Genomic DNA, 17,724 nt, shown 5'->3' with positions numbered 1-17,724 from the left:
GGGTGTTTATTTATTGGTTCCGGTGCTTGAATCTTACATGCTATATCTCTATAGGTTAACACAGCAGTGGAGAGGTGTTCCTTGTCTTCTTGTCAGCAGGATGATCGTGAGCGAGTAGTCGTAGTCTTTACCATCTTAGTTTCATTCGTGTAAAATCCAGAGTGGGCCAAAACTTGGTGGGTTGGCAAAGTTTTTCTTTACACCTGATGTAGCTGCATCTGTGCTTTTGTTTCCTCCTACATGTTGCTTGTATTTCTTCTTTGCTGTCAGTTGCAACTGCTGTATCTGTCTCCAATCAGTTTCGCCCCCCCAGAAGGATTCTGCAATTGGTGCTACTTCCTTTTGTCTCACCTATTTTCCATCTTATGTGTTCTTATTATTGTTTACTAGGTATGCACCTCAGCCTGGGATTGGTACTTAAACTTTACATTACATCTGATCTACCAGATATAAAAGTGGATCATGGCCACTTGTTACATGAAATAATGCTGCATAAGTATCCTTTACTCAGCATATTATAAGATTCTTATCTTATTTAATCTTGAAACAAGACTGTATGCTTGGTATCAGAAAGTTAGAGCCCATTAAAAGGTGAAGAGTGTTCTTGAAGTATCATCTCTAATAAAATAATAATAACAGAGCAGTTAGAGAATAAAAGAATAAAAAGAACAGCTCGAACGTGTAATTAATGTTTTATTGTAGAATGTCTGATTTCTTTCTATTAAAAAAGAAATTATTCCTTATTATATCCTTGAGTACTCTCTGCAGGCCATGTGCTCAGGCTGCAGGTAGTGTCCAGCCTAATCAACACTTCAGCCAGTAGCTGTAGCTTGTAAGGTAAAACCCAAGGTCATATAAAGCCGACAAATCACCGACCACTGCTGTGAGCTTATTGCTGTGGCCACATGTAATGTAAGGCTACTCAGACGAGAATTATTTGAATGACTTAAGTGAGTAACTCCACCTGAAACTGTACATGTGAAGGGGGATGAAATAGGATTTTGCACGTGTGCGAAAAATAAAATTTTTACAATAGTTTTTTGCCATTAGTGTTGTGCAACAGAATAATGCCACAAAAAAGAACAGATGCAACATGGTAACAAAGTATTATATCTTGTCCTATGTCTTTTATGTCTCTTACTGTCTTTAAACAATGTGTGCATTCCATTATTAATCCATCTGCGTGTTTGTGACTGTGCAGTTGTCTTCCTCCTCTGTTAAACAATAATTTATTATTGGAATGGTTTGTATGCATAATGTTTTGTATTTCTATGTGGTTGTAAAATAGCGTTACAGATTTATTAGAGAGTCTTCCTTTAGGGTGATTATCTTGGGTTGGTGTTAGCAAAAGGGAGAAAGACTCACAGAAAACACAGAGGCAGGGAGGAAGAGGGATTAACAAGTTATAGATGAACAATTTTTATCCTCAGCAAAATGTCATAAAAACAATAGTACTGCAATCAGGGGTGTGATTGTAGTAAAACTGTATCTGGTAAAAGTGTGATTAGCATGAGTGGATAGGTTTGACTGCTGTGACAATATGAATCTATTGCTGTAAATATACTCGGCCTGCTATTCTGCGTAGCTTGGCCACTGAAATGAAGTATTTGGCTTTTGTATTTCTATACTATTCAGGAAAAATACAGCAAAATGCAGCAGCTAAAGGTTTGACCTTTGAGTTCACTACACTTCTTTCATTCACTACAGTCAGTTAAGTAAATAACCAAACGTGAATGAATAATCATACAATCCTTAAAATGAGCAAGAACACGGAATTACGCAGACTCAAAAGCGACAGTTAAAACATTAATTACAAGTACGCACATGAGGTTTCGTCATCCTTGTTTTGTTTTTTCACATTTACTTCACTTTTCACATCATGTGTAAAATATTGGTGCCCTTGGACTTTGCAAAAATGATAAATTTTCAGCAGACCCTTTATTCGTGTAAGCCGGGTTGTTCCTGTCATTTGATTGAAGGTGAATACTCAATGCGTAATGTTAGTGCGTTGTGTAATATGGCCACTGCTACCCAGACAGCTTGTTATTGGCAAGAGCTGAGACAGAATAAGACATTTATTTCGTTTTTTGACGTATATTGCTGAATTTTCTTGCTTTTATCCTTCTGAAGAAACAGGTGACAAAGAATGCCTGTGAGCCTGTGAGTACCTGAGAATGATGTAGTGATTGTCACAAAAGGGAAGTATTCAAACCCAGCGATGTAGCTGTAATTTAAAATCAGATAAATGTATAATGAAACCTCAGATGAATCAGTGTTGGAGGCATTACTGCAGTGGCATTTCATTTTCAAACTTAATATTTGAAAAGATTTTACTTTCAAGCTGCTTTTGCCAATAAATATAATGGGGAGATCCTGTAAAAACCTGTTACATGTTGCAAATATAGTCATTGAAATGTCATTAGAATAAAGGTTATTTAAAATTTTACATGAATAAACCATTCACCAGCAATCATCAGAACCATGCTTGTTCTTCTGTTCTTTTATCAGCTGCTCTGACAATGAACAAAGGGAAGTAAAATCCACCAGCTTCGGCTCCATGAAATTAATTTAACTTTAAATCATCTTCATTGAACCCTCGCAATCTCATCATGGGTGGAATGCCAGCATTGCGCCGACTCAGAGCTGCTAAAGACTGGTGGATGCTCGTAGTGTGCAGCTGAGTTTTGCTAGCCAGACTATGATTGCTGAAATTATTCTTTTTACAATTTCATGATGCCAGAGTTTTATTAAATTATGCATTTAATGTGATTACAAAGCATAAATTTAAAAAAATGTAATATGACAGTTTGTGCATGTATAAATGTAAGTTAGCAAGTAATGCTACGGTTTAAACATTTTCTCTAGATCGCAGTTTTAAGATAAAGTGTTAAAATTTATGTCCATGCACTGACAACAGCCCAGGCTAAATTTAGCACAAATGTTCATTTGGACTCAAGGATAAACAGATTAGATGTTTGTGACAATTATAATCAGAATCAGTCATTTAGCAGACGCTTAAGGCCAAGGTCACTGTGACAACAAGTTTATTTTAATCTTGTGAAAGCCTTGAGGGGATTTCTTCAAATTTGACACACACATCCACTATGACTCATGGATGAACTGATTAGATTGCACTGGTCAAAGGTCAAGGTTGCTTTGACATTACAATACACATTTGTGTCCATAACTCAACAATTCATACGTTATTCATGACAATCGCACAAATGTCTAATAGGATGAAGTGGGGACATTTAATATTAAGTCTCAAAGAATGTAGGGAGACATTGAAGAAGCGAGATAAGATATCAACAAGATAAGATAAAGGTCAACTCCTCTGTAAAGAAATTAGCTTAACTTGAAGAAAGCAAATTGTTTGCTGAAAATTATTCTGTGGAATAGCACATTGCAATCATACTTGATTTCTTTTTAAAAATTCCTTCATATTCTACAAATAATGTGAGTTTGTATCATAATTAGTTTATTAATTTTAAACAAATGTGAAACCTATTGTTTCTTTAATAATTGTAATATACTATATACTTAATATTTATTGGTTTACACAATTTAATAATGTTAGTTATCGCAGGATGATGAGGAACAGTAGGAGTTTGTTTAGGTCTACATTCACTACATCTGTCCATCTGCAAGTATTCTTTTTCAATCCCTATTTCCTCCCTTTCTAATAGCTGAAGTAGCAGGTAGATGCAATGATTACTTTTCAGCCCATGGCTCGCACCTGCCTGACACCCCAGAAGTGTCGGTACATTGAGTTAAGCTAATGTCCTGTAAAAATTCTATTAATGCACCGCCACGATGCTCATTCCTCTCTATTTTCCACTAATATTCTCATTACTCTTTATTACTCTCACCCTCTCATTCAACCCAATCTTTCTCACCTCACATTCTTATGTATTTTTCTAATTTCTTTTGCTCTCTAACGGCTCCTTGCGTCTCTCTTTTTTCCTTCCCTCTGCTCTGTGTGTTGCTTCACACAGCTTCATGTGGTCCTGCCTGTGTGCTTTAATACATTGGTCAATTTATCAGGTGCTGGTAAGTGCCCTATTCAGTGACACATCCTATAAAGTCCTCATTGGTATAAGTCTATGATAGTCTTGGTATAAGATAGTTACACATGGTGCAGGCACTATCCTTCTCTTTCTTCTTTGCCTGTACTTGTGGGTCCCCCCCCCCATTTTGCAAGACAGGAGTAGAAAAACCAGAAGAGAAATAGCCAGAAAATGGTAGGAAATGAAACTCTCCTAATGAATTCCATCTTCTAACCCATTTCTCATAAAAAGAAACCAATTTCATTAAATGTCCCCGTTTATTTAACATTAGCAAATCACAGCAAGGCATTTGACATGGTTTCCATAGTAGCGCAGAAGGCCATGACCCACTTTTATGTCTGGTAGATCAGATATGGAATCGTTCTGTGTGTATGTTTATATTGTGTGAGTGCACATGATGAGAAAATATGAAGAACACAATCCTGCTTGTTTTCTCAACTTTCTATAAGCCTCTGTCTTCATCTTTCTCTCTCTCCCTCTCTCTCTCTCGCTCTCAGGGGTTGTAGGTTCACTCGTGACATTCCAGAGGACGAGCTGCAAACAAGATTTATCTGTGTGTGTTTTAGTTTGCAGGTGTACTGGTCTGTCCGTGCAAACATCTGTTAAAAGACAGATGCTAAGAGAAACTTTGACTAAAGCTGATATTTTAAAATGTGCTAAAGCAGCATTTTGCTGTCACACACACTTATACAGTAGTTTTTAGAATAATGCAGTTTGTAGCAAATGGCAATGGGTCTCTTATGATTTGGGACTGTGCAGATCAATAGTTCAACGTTTTGTTTCTCTGTTTTTTGGGGTTTTTTTCTTTGTCACATATTTTCTGTATCTCTTCTTTTTCAGGAAACTTAAAAAATACAATGGCCTTGCATTTTCATCCTGACAACAACATATTAGTTTATCAAACTGACAGATAATATAATAATATGTGCCCTTTCCTTGTTAACCTTGACCGTTTACTACAGCTTTGTAGTAATGAAGAGCTTGCTATGCTTCACTTAAAAATATATATTTTGCAAATAAATTATTGTCCCTGTTTGTATTTCAGACTCATTCTCTCTCTTTTTTGACTTTTATTATTTTCTTATTCCAAAATTGATCCACCACCCACAAAGGACTGTGTTACATGACCTTAGTTTCATTCCATCTGCACAGTCTGTCTTAATATTCACTCTTGTTTATTGTGAGAGTGTTATGGAAAATGATACAATAAAAAAACTGCAGTTAATGTAACATTTGTTGTATCATTGGCAAACCCTCTCCAAAATGTTATTTTGCTAGTATTAAGTATTGCTGTAGGTAAAACCTAAATTTGCCTGAATCCCACATGCTTTTTACTCTCTCCTTTTTTCTCTCACTATTTTATTTTACTGTATTTACTTCTCCGTCTAATTGGTCTTAATCTTGGGACGCTACTTACACATAATTCCAACAGATATCCTTAATTTAACAATTTAAATTGTATTTATTTATACCACTACAAAAAAATCAGTTTTATGATCAATACTACACACACACAACATCCCCTGTCCTAAGACTATTATTTCAAGTAAGGAAAAACTCTCCAAAAACCCTTTTAAAAGGAAAAATTACAATTTTAAAAAATGTCATCCTAATAAATGTAGATATACAGTAAGATCAAACCATTTATCAGCAGAAGTTAATTTAACTATATTAACTCTGAATTTTGTGTGTGTCTGTCAAACGATTGCCTTTTCCTTCCTTTCCCAGGAACACTGTTGGTGGAAAACATGCAGATAAATGGTGTGGCACAGGGTCCGAATCGTACAATCTCTCTGTCCCTAAGGGATAACAACAACTACTGGGTGATCCTTGACCCTTCCAATCAAGCCCTTTACCTCAACAGCACTGGCCGGGTTCTGGATAGAGATGTAAGAAAAGAATGATTTAGATTTAGGTTGTAGTACACTTTTATACATTGTAAATGCTATTTGGTTCTGCTTGGTTTGGCTCTTCACTCTGAGATAGAGAAAACCAAAAGTCTTAATGAATCTGGCTTCTCACGTTATTCCACTTTTTACTAGATGACTTGAATAGCTTAAATTGGGGAAAACTGGTAGATCTAGACAGGGGTCACCAACCTTTTTGAAACTGAGAGCTACTCCTTGGGTACTGATTAATGCAAGGGCAACCAGTTTAATACACACTTTTGAAATAACAAATGTGCTCCATTTACCTTTAATTATATGTTAATTATTAGTAATTAATTAACTTAATGCTATTCATCTATGTAAAGACACGGATCATGGTAATGATTTAAAAAAGATTTAGATGCAGCTCTGGTTAGTGGCGCTAGGGTGAGCTATTTTTAGAACAGGCCCGCGGGCTACTCATGTGGTCCTTGCGTGCAATATGTTGGTGACCCCTTTTCTAGAATGATCGGGGAGATGTTTGTAGGTAAACACAAATGACCAACGATCTGCACGGTCTTTGAACGCCTCACTAAGGAAGCATGAGGAGGTGTAGCAGGTGGCTGACCGGTGGGACTGTAAGGAGCACATCCACATCCATATTTCCCGCTCACGTTCAGTTTATTTAGTTGAAAATAGAAATGTTCAATACAACGTTCACTTGAAACGTTTATGCGTGGTGAACAGCACTAGTCAATGCGCAAAACTGGTTTACAACTGATTTCCGCTCCTCAAACACATAAGCAGGTGAGCGCTTTGACGCGTCTTCTGAAGTTGGGGTTTTGGAAGCAGAAATAAAATGTTTTATATCATTTGTTAGCTTATCATGAAAGTACCGACGACAAATTAGCTGTTTTTGGTCAAGGTCGTCGTGTTTTTGATTCTGAAATAATTTAATGTAGCGTCACTAATTTGTGTCACTTGATGAAGCACGTGCAATGTGAAAACTGCCCACGCGCAAATTCCAATAACGATGGTGAACCGACATTTCGCGCAGTCCGAATGGAAACATGGTTCTCACATATTGTAGCAGGTGCCTCCGAACCTCTGCTACTGTACAGTGACCTGCCCTGATGTTTCTCTTTCGCAGCCTCCCTCCTATATCCACTCCATCGTGGTTCAGGTTCAGTGCACCAACGAGCTGATAGGCACCGTGATTTTACACGAGGTCCGCATCGTTGTTCGAGACCGCAACGACAACACTCCACGTTTCCAGCAGCCACGATACTATGTTGCTGTCAATGAGGTAAAACAAACACGCACACACTTTTGCTGACACAACTATGGCACACGAGTAGAAATTATATTTCATATATAAAAACTATGTTGAGGTAATACTTATTTATTTTTTATTTTTTTACCTAAATCAAGACCCATCTATAGTAATCCATAATTCTCCAGTGCTGCTCTCTGTCATGATGACAGACATGGGACTCATGGGTATGAGACTGGAGACCATGGGAGAAAAGAGACTACAGTTCAGTCCAGCAAGGAGACATTAAATCAGCTGTACTGTACTAACCTTCTCTTATGCTGCTCTGCTAACAGTGTACCCAGTGTAACAGGGTGCAGTGACTTATTCTCAGTAAATGTACTTTGGCAGACGTCCATACCGCCATGTGTTTTACTGTTTGGAAAAAAAGCACCATCAAACAGTATTGTACAATATGTGGCATTTTGCTGTCAGAGCAAAGTAAAAGGGCAGAACTGAATTCATACTGAGCAGCATGAATCAGGGTTTTGAGCAGCTGTGAATAGGAGTTTAAGATCCCAGTCCCACTGTTTGTGTGCCCTCCTAAGTCTAGGGAAGCAGAATTTAGCTAGTAGAGGTTCAAACCTAAACTGGACAAGGCTACATGAGCCTGCTGCTAGCGCAGACCCTGTAGAGTGTCTCATTATACAGGTTTCAACAGCCTGTCCAACTCGATCTGTCTTTCCAACTTCGCTACGTTTTTTTTTTTTTGGCCTCTCTTGTGTTTCTCTTGTGCTCTCTTGTGCCTCCCCACCCTCATGCCCGTTCACTACTCCCTGTTCTTCATTATGTCACCTTTTCTTAACCTTTCCACCTTTCTTCTGCCACATTCTATATATTTCTGCTTGTCTTTCCTCCTCCTCTTGCCATCACTTACAGCCCTCTAGTTTCTCATTACTGCTACTAAAATAATTCCCTCTGTTCACTGACCACTACAGCATTTAGGATTTATTAATTCTATGGCAGACCAAGATAAATATGGACTGTTAGGTGGTAATAATTTTAAAAAGATGAATATTTATTCTCCTATGAGCAATAAATTAAAAGCTGCTGCAGATTTATTCCGAAATTGTATGTAAGTGCTCATTTTCAGTTGGCAATTGTCTAATTTAGTTCTGTTTTCCCCAGACCTCCAACCACCTAATGCAGTAAATTTAATATTGAGAGTGTGACTCGAGTTCATCCAGCTTTATCTGCATTTAACCTACTTTTAGTTGACTATTACAAACAATTATTTCTATGCAAGAAAGTATGGCAGACGGATGAAGGCACACTTAAAGGCAATATTGTTACTTATAAGAATGTCTAGGACACAATTTATGGGTTCATTGGGAAAAGTTTTCAGGTACAAGGTGATCCCTCTGGCTGATTTCATGAGTTGGCACAGCCCCTGAATGTGGAGTTGTTTCATTAGTGCCGTATCCAAAAGTGGCAAAGTGACAGCATAAGATGTTCTGAAGACGATTGTTAGATCAGTGGGAGGCAGAGATAACCCTGTTGAGGGGAATGATGTAACAAATCACTGGTGCAGCAACTAAATTAAACCTAATCTTAAATGTCTCTGTTGCTTATATTTTAATACCTAATCACAGATTCCAAGTCCCGTGGCTGAAAAAACAAAACAAACAAACAAAAAATTCAGAATTACAATTTATGTTTGGTAAAATTCTTCCTTTCATGTGCTGCGGTAAGTGTTAAACTCACTTAGTTGACTGAAAAAGTCTCTCAGAAAGAAACGCTCGAATGTGCTTGATATGGAACAAATATCAAAAGTAAGCTTTTATTTTTTTTTTTGCTTTGAAAAGCCCAATGGGGGCTTAAACAGGAATAACAAAAGATAACCTTAAATTCCAAAGTTGCTAGTTGCAAACAATTAGCTGTGATGTGTTCTAATGGACTTCACGTCCGGGACCTCAGTCTCCCCTGACTGACTTAAACACCTGTGGGTCTTAGAGTTGAAGTCTTCAGTCTGACCCCTCTCCCTTTCCTTCCTCTTTTGAAGGACTGTAGTTAAAAGACAGTGCTCAGGCTGGACACAATGCTTTTTATATTTTGGACAACTAAGCATATTCTGTAGACAGCAAGCTATCAACCTCTTAACAGCAAAGCACAAACACTCATGTGGTTTTAAAGGATTAAGTGTATACACATTCCACTAGAACTGGCTGAAAATGCTTGCTTGTGGTTTTTTTACAGCGACTTACATTTTTAGACTGCAGTTGGATTTTTCTCATGTTTTTAGGCCTAATTCAAACAGAGAGAGACAGATCCCTACTGTCTGCTGTGGACTAAATCTCAAAGCAAATCTGTTGATGTAAAAATATCCATATTAATACACATATATAAGTAAATTTAGCACACTATGGGAACAGAGCCTATAATTTTCTATCCCAAATTTCCCACTCAACCTTTTATTACATAGGAAAATGAGGAGTAGCAAGAACTCCGTGAGGCGGCTAGATTAAAAAGTTAGACAAACTAAGCTTCCTGTATTTTATTTTATTTCCAGTGCAAATGAAAGCACACAGCACCCAGCTGATTTAAGTTGCCAAGACCAATACGAGCACAATAATCTTAAAACTGCAAGTCATATTATTTTTGTCTGGTTGAGACGGCAAGAAGGCCATAAGATCCCCTATGACTGGCAACGTGTAGTGTGTTTTTAATGTCTAATTTCTGCCCCATAAGCAAGAAACTACAATGACACAAATACACAACAATTTAGTAGTAGAGCTGAAAGTGTTTACTTGTTTGACATCATGTAGTTAGCTGTAGACAAATATGCTGAACTTGTCCATCTTGTGTTTTCAGTTGACACCAATAGGAACGACTATATTCTCTGGTTTCTCTGGAAACAATGGGGCAACAGACATCGATGATGGTCCCAATGGACAGATAGAGTACACCATACAGTACAACCCCAAAGACCCGGTAGGTTAACTATGTGGCTCCTTAACTGTTTCAGTATGATGTTGCTCTTCTGATGAAATCTTAGAGACCAATGGCTTAGCACTATACTGTAGCTGTGCCAGTAAGTCAGATTTTAATCTTAGAAAATGTTTCAGAGCTGTGAGAGATCATGTAAGATCAGACATAACATGCCTTCTTTAATCTTTTATTCTGTGTTTTCACAAGAAGCCCCTATTAGTTTCATAAGATAATCTTTTTTCTGTCTATAATGATACTTGTGTATTATTCAGGAATTTTGTGGAATCGGTTTAAATTTAAAAATTTACTTGATGTGTGTGTATATATCAAATTCAACTTAAAAATTCCTTATATTAATTTTTGTTGTGACTTAGTCTAGAATCCCCTTCTTACGGTTTTTGTTATTAAATTTAGTTAATATTAAAACAGAACTTGCAATGTTTACAAGGAAGCTCAAAATATAGTTTTTTTTTGTAGTCTAAAGAAAAATGTTAATAATGAAAACTTGCTGTCTTTCACCTGATATCATGGTTGTGTATTTTCACGAGTGAGAACAATGATGAGAGTTAGTATTTGAGTAATTCAATTTGGTGTTTAGCTCAAACAATTATGTACTTTGTCTAAACGAACAAATCTTATTAACCAAACTAAGGTAATAGCATACAGAGCCTGCCATTTTTATTTACGAAACCCCTTAGTTATGTTAGTGGAATTTTAAGGCAAACCTTTCTCTCATATTATAAGTCGAAACAAGTAATAATTTGACAGTGCTTTTCTTTATCTCAAAATTGTAAGTCTTTTTTTTTGTTCTAGTATCACATTACATAGTAAATATAAATCAATCAGTATTTAATCCATGAAATGTATAACTAATTATAAGTCACTAATTCTAAGTCAAGTCAGTTCGTGATCGGTCACTGCTACACTTTTACTGGGCTAACGTCTATAGTCCTTCTCGTACTATTACTGTATATGTCTGGACTCCTTCTGCCAAATTCAAAGAAAATGACCTGTTCTTCATGTAAGTGACTTACTTACTTAACTTATTTTTACATTTCAGACAACAAACAGAACCTTTGACATCCCCCTGACATTGTTTGGCTCAGTCGTTCTTAGAGAAAGACTCAACTATGAAGAGATAACACGGTATCTGGTCATTATACAGGCAAATGTAAGTCCCTTGTTTTCTTTAATTGGTATACTTGTACAATTGAGCAAAAAAAAACTTTACTTCCACTTATTGTGAAATGGCAAAAATGTAAAACCAATATGAATATTTAATGCACATTATGCTGGTTGAAAATGTTCCTTTATCATTAGAAGTAGTAGTAGAGTGTATAAACTGAAAATCATAGTAAAATAATGAAAATTACATAATTTGTATCCCTTATGAAATGTTCTCTAAAATGTTATGTCCTTTTGTCCTTATAATGTACTCCAACCTCTTGGGTGCCCTCTGAACAGGGTTTGTATCCTCTAATTTAAGGGAGGGGTTAGGATTATTCATTTTTGTCAATTTTTCGTGGCATAGTTGTTTGAAGACTACCAAATTGATTGGTTGTCTTCTATGTAAATCCTTTCTAAGTCTGTCCACAGGAAAGTCATAGTAAAACATTCACTTTATTCTTATAAACCACACCTGACTTGTCTTTTCATTGTGCTCTGGATCATTGTCTTGTTGAGGGATCCACTACCTCTTTATTTTTAGCATTTGAACTAATGGTAGGGGGCTTTACTTTAAAATCTTCTGACATTGGGCTGGATTCATTCTTCTTTGCACTTTATGAAGAGCTCCAGTGCCTGATGCAGACATACACTCTTCTCATAGGCAGAGATTTATTAATTTTTTTACTCATCACACATACCTGAATTATGACCAATTATTAAACTATGGTCTCAGCCGACAAAATAATCCGGTATGTCTTGAAGCAAACACTGGCTTTCTGTGAGCTTTGCTCCCATACAATCCAGATTGTGCAGCTAATGTATTACTATGGAGATGTGGACTTTTATTTTAGTTGCCTCTAAGGACTCTGTCAGGTTCCCTGCTGTTTGTTTTGGATTTTTACATAGCTCTGAAGCATGTTCCCTAGCATCTCTCGGTTATTTTTCTAGGTCTTTCACTTCTTAGAAGAATCTTAGTGTGTCAGTGTTTCTTCCATTTTTGGAATATGGTTTTCACAGTTGGTACTAGTATCCATAAATGCTTTGAAATATTTTTATATCCCTATTCAGCTCTATGAAGGTTTACCAATTTTATTTTGAAGTCTTATGAAAACTGCTTTCCTGACCCCACTATTTTTATTGCTCTCAGCAAAGTGCTTAACACTGCTCCTTGAGATCTACCCAATTGCACATTTAAAGTGAAACCCCAGTTTAACACACCTGGTGCCACTCATCAAGCAATAAGTGTTGACTGTATTTTTTAAGTTCAGACACCTGATTTTACATATATTAAATGTAATAACCTAGAATCTAGAACAAAGGGGATGCAAACCCTTGCAAAAATACAGTTTTCATTATTGTACTATAACTTTCTTTTAATACATTCTGTGATAAAGTCACTTCTGATGATGAAGAAACTATAACTGTACTAGCTGAATGTGCATTACATACTGTGTTGATTTAAAAAAAAAACAACAACATTTTTTTTGCCATTTCTTTGTTATTGTTTTCCTAATTTTATTTTATTCTTTTCAACAAGCAAAATAGACTTATGGAGAATAGTGCTAAAGGGTTTGAAGGATGATCTAAACTAAGGGATGAGAAAAAATAGTTTGAGTGGCTGATTGCACCATTAGGGTTTTTGTTGTGACAAGAAAATGTTTCTTTAGTACTCAGCAAAGTATCTTGACAAATATTTATGTATCAAGGCCCATTTACTCTGAAAGCATTATACAGAGTCAACAGTACAATGAAAGATTAATGTGTTTCTGACTGCTTGAAAGCCTGACATATTCACTGTTCATCTGAATACAATATTAAGATTGTTTTGAGTGTCTGTGAATTTGCTAAATAGGAACTCTTAGTAAAGACTCAAACACCATGTGCAGCTGGGTGAAAAAAAACATATCTTAAAAAACAACTGACCTTTTCTACTGTAGTATTATGTGAGCAGAAAAGCAGCGGGAGTTGACAGAGCCACATAAATCTATAACTGCCTTCAAATAATTTATCAAAAAACAAACTAAAATATCTTTTAATTAGTACTTATATTATAAAAATTTCTAAAGCTGCAAACAAGATTCTTTCTTTTAAACTGACAATTTCTTTGTTCACCTTGTCTTCTTTTTTTTTTCAACAATGTGAGGAAAATTGTTTAAAGGCAGATAAATAAAAAGATAGAAATAAGTGCAGATATCCTGTCTGTTATGTTGACACCACCAGGACTAATGTGCAGAAGATTGGGATCTAAATAACTTGCACAAATATGAAATACAATTATTATTTTTTCCTTCCTGGACATTTAAAATGCACTGCTTGTTTTGTTTTGTCTGCTTTCCCATTCCATTTTCTGATTTGTCTCTTGTGTATAGAGAGCTTCACAAAAAACATTATTTGTGTTTATATTAATAATGTAAAATAAAACCTTAAAAATGAATATTGACCAGATGAATAGGGTTAAGTGTTTCCTGTGTATTTGCATACTTCATCAATCAAAAGTGGATAAACACACTAGATATAAAAATGTGTACACAAAAAATCATTGCATGCTTATGCATAAGCTGAAATAAAAGTTTGAAGAACTTCACTTAAAGTGTATGACTCTGACCTTGAGTTGTATGTAAGGAGGGCCTTGAAAAAACCTTGCAAGCTCTTTTTCAGAACAAAAACTTCATAATGTGTAAGCACATCCATTTTTCATTTAGAGTGTGTATTTGTGTGTGCGCGTGAATGTTTTCTTATTTAAAAGTCAAAAAAACACATTGGAATTAATTACTGGACTTAGTTTATCATTTCAAAATAATATATGATAAACGATATATGTTTACTATAGCTGCAGATAAAATTAGAGCGGTATTTCTCGTTAGTGTTTTTTAGCTTGAAATCTTAAGACTTATACAGTTGTAGCACTGGTTTTAATATACTGTATTACTGAGACCAAGGATTTTTGCTACAGTAAGAGATGTTCTTACCAGGGCAGACACCTTAGAGCTAAGAAAAATGCAAACCAGCATGCCAGGGTAAAAAACTGGGGCATCAAGGGAGTCACATTTACAATGGTAGCATTTGTGTAAACTGTAAGCATTTTACCGTGGATGCAGATTTATTTATGGAAATGTCAAAAGATTTCCAGTAAGTTGGCATGACGGCAAGATGTGAGGAAAAATGTATGCTGCTAAGATGTTTAGAAGCTAAATTGCTACTATTAACCAACTAAAATCTTATAAAAAAGGAAGATGTGTGTTTTCGGAAGTTACAACAATCAGAATAGGCTAGAGTGTGAAGAAAAACCTGACTATCCAATAAATTACTCTAATGAAGCCTTGAGGATTATTTATTGTTTGAGTTTAATCATTAAACTCAAACTTATTGAACAGTGATTGGTCACGTCTTATTCAGGATATGCATTTGGAAGTATCTAAACGTGAAAGGGTCCTAAACAATAAAGTAAAAAGCTGTATCTCTCTGTAGGATCGAGCGCCCAACCCCAGTGTCCGTCGTACAGCAACCACCACGCTAACTGTGGATGTACTCGATGGCGATGACTTGGGTCCCATGTTTCTACCATGTACTCTCGTGGGAAAAACCCGTGACTGTAGACCTATCACGTATAGGTCTAATGTGTTGGAGCTGACAGAGCCAGTAAGTGCCTGCCTGTTATGAACATGTACAGTATTATAAAATTTGTATGCATGGTGCAGAAGGCATGTTTTTTAATATGTGATTTAATGCATTTCTTCTTTCCTTTAGTTGATATTAGTAGTATAACAGCTTGCGTGTATGTTGGAGGTCATTTCTTACAACTTAATAAATATATATAATTTTTTTTTTCCTTTTTACACATACATACAGAAGTTTGCTGACAGGCTGAACATGATTGTAATATGAGAGATGGTAATGAACATTGAGCGTGGGGACCCAAAAAGAGATCTGCCTATAGACTCACAGATGTAAGACTGGAGAGCATTTTGGTTGAGCCTCTGGATGTTGCTTGTAGTCACGTGATGTGGACTGCATAAATAGAAACTATAGAAAGATTATTTTAATATTGTCCATAGCGAAACCAGCGTATTTAATGGATCTCTGCTATGCTGTACCGGACAACATTGTTCTTTTTGATCATACTGTTGTTATGAAAGTGTTAGTGTGTCTGCAACATGGTGATATGTTTTACGCTTATTCAGCTGTCTGTATAATTTTGCATGTGTATCTTGGGCATTTAGCTGATGCTGCTATCTAGAGCGACTCAGAATACTACTTTGTAAATGAGACAAAGTTGCTGCAGGCAAAGTCCTCAACTCTGACAAGTCATCAGACCGTTCATTCCTTCAACTCCACACAGATCCACACATGTGCACCTCTTGATCATAACAAGCTAGCAGAGCATTCATGCCTTACACCCCCCCTTGCATGTACACACACACACACACACACACACACACACACACACACACACACACATACCAATAACAGTGTAAAGAGAATTGAACAGTCACGCCTAACTGGATGTTGTCGTCTTCATCTCCCTTTTTATACTCCTTTTTATACTGAGCTCTTTGTCACACATGCGCACACAGCTTATTATCACATGTGCACATATGCTCACTTTACTCCAAATGCACTCAGGGAACTCTTTCTCCACCATAAAATCCCTCTCTCTCTCTTACATCTCTCTTCTCTCACACAAAAACGTAAGAGACATGCATCTCTCTCTCTTTCTCTCTCTCCCAGCCAGGGATCAACAAGAGTAAATCTACTTTACACCTTTTGGTTTTGAAAAGGAGCGAGTGTGCATAGACAGGGGCAGTGTTTTATGATTGGAGGGTAGAGAGAAAATGATGTGGGGGTAGTCAGAGAGGAAGAGGTAGAGGCATAGACAGAAAAGTAATCCTAAGAAAATACAGCTAAAGCGATTCAAAACAGATTCCATTTAAATCTAATATTATTTGTCACTTGCTCCTAATACAAATTGCTGCTGATAACGGATGCCTCACTGATTTCAGTGTTTATGATGCCAGAACATTACACCAGTATTAGTAAAAGGAGTAATTGTAAACTGGGCTTTTATTGGCCATTGGTGATTTTTTTTTTTTCCCCCACTGATCTCTGTACCTTACCATTTGCAAGATTACAACTCATATTTACTGTAGAAAACTTAATGGACCATTTTCATAGCAGGTGCTCTGACATGCCATAGTCCGAAAACACAAGGGCCTGTAATAGAAGTAATAATGTCTTCATTGTGTCTAAATTTGCCAATTCCTGGGTCCATGCATTGTACATGAAGACTCACCTGGCTTACTACATGTCTAAATGGTGATTGTTAACAAAGCTGTTGATGTCATTATTTAAACCAGTACTTCTCCTGCCGTGAGGAGTTTGAAAAAGTCACTCCAGCTTTGTGATTAATCAACATTAGCTAGTTCTGCAAAGTTTAGATCAGTGCACGTTGCATGGTGGATATTTTTTCCATTTCATGTGAACTGTTTTACTCGTGTGTTAATTAATAAACGCAGATCATCTACTGTATGTAGCATTTTAATCGTGTCTCTGTCAGATAGAATAATTAACAATTGTAAGAAATTTACTACAAGATAATTGAATTATCACTTATTTTAATATGGATCAGATTTCACAGGATGCAAGTATTTTTTTTTATTCCTGTACTATTTTTACCACTGTTACCATCCTGACTGTTGCTTTTTGTCAGTCTGACTGGGGTCAGCTGTTGCTACCTCTCATCCACTTTCCAGCGAAACACAGTACATGGGCCAATATGTCTTCGTTGTAATGCTTCTGGCCTTTGTTGTGGTGAAAGGGTTACATGCACTCTGCAGCAGGTCCTGCTCAGTGTCCTCTTATGTTTGACTGCAATAATTCCCTCAACTCTGACTAGTCTCTGAATTGTATTTGGATGAGTGTAAGATCAAGTGCTTTTGTAGCTTGCCCCCCAATATGGACTGGAATTCAGCTCATTTCAGATTCTGCTGCATTAATCTAACCATTTTTCTCTCTGCCTTCTGCAAGTGTCTCAACACTGTGGATGTTCAGTACTAAAATTGCACAGACCCTTTCACTCTTTATTTCTGAAAAACAAAACACAAAAAAACTTTTCCTTTGGGCAAATCCCAAAGGAAAGAAAATCTTATGGTTAAATATACTATAGCTTCACTTAGTGTAAAATGCACAACAAAATCAGCCATATACTTAAAACCAACCTATTTTAAGTCATTTAAATAAAGGCGTGTTTATGCCAACAGCATGATCTTTTCCATTAGGTATGCCTGAATGCACCCTTATCTATAAATCAAAGCTGCTCTATCTAAAGAGCCCTGTTTGATTGATTAAGAACAGACTTTGAAGCCATCCAACATGAGTACCCTAA

General features: G+C 36.4%; 1 protein-coding gene across 1 annotated transcript in view; it reads left to right on the top strand.

The window, feature by feature from the left end:
* Window positions 1-17,724, top strand: part of LOC137105966 (protocadherin-15-like) — a 157,045-nt gene that overhangs the window by 36,973 nt on the left and 102,348 nt on the right. Inside the window, exons 5-9 of the mRNA XM_067488842.1 lie at window positions 5,796-5,956; window positions 7,086-7,241; window positions 10,059-10,178; window positions 11,236-11,346; window positions 14,811-14,981. Of these exons, the coding sequence (XP_067344943.1) occupies window positions 5,796-5,956; window positions 7,086-7,241; window positions 10,059-10,178; window positions 11,236-11,346; window positions 14,811-14,981 (719 nt within the window). The remainder of the gene's footprint in view (window positions 1-5,795; window positions 5,957-7,085; window positions 7,242-10,058; window positions 10,179-11,235; window positions 11,347-14,810; window positions 14,982-17,724) is intronic.

This window comes from Channa argus, chromosome 20, assembly GCF_033026475.1.
Source record: "Channa argus isolate prfri chromosome 20, Channa argus male v1.0, whole genome shotgun sequence".
In the NCBI taxonomy this organism is placed as follows: domain Eukaryota; kingdom Metazoa; phylum Chordata; class Actinopteri; order Anabantiformes; family Channidae; genus Channa; species Channa argus.
The sequence above is the reverse complement of the archived record's forward strand: the minus strand, read 5'-3'. Positions and strand labels throughout refer to the sequence as shown.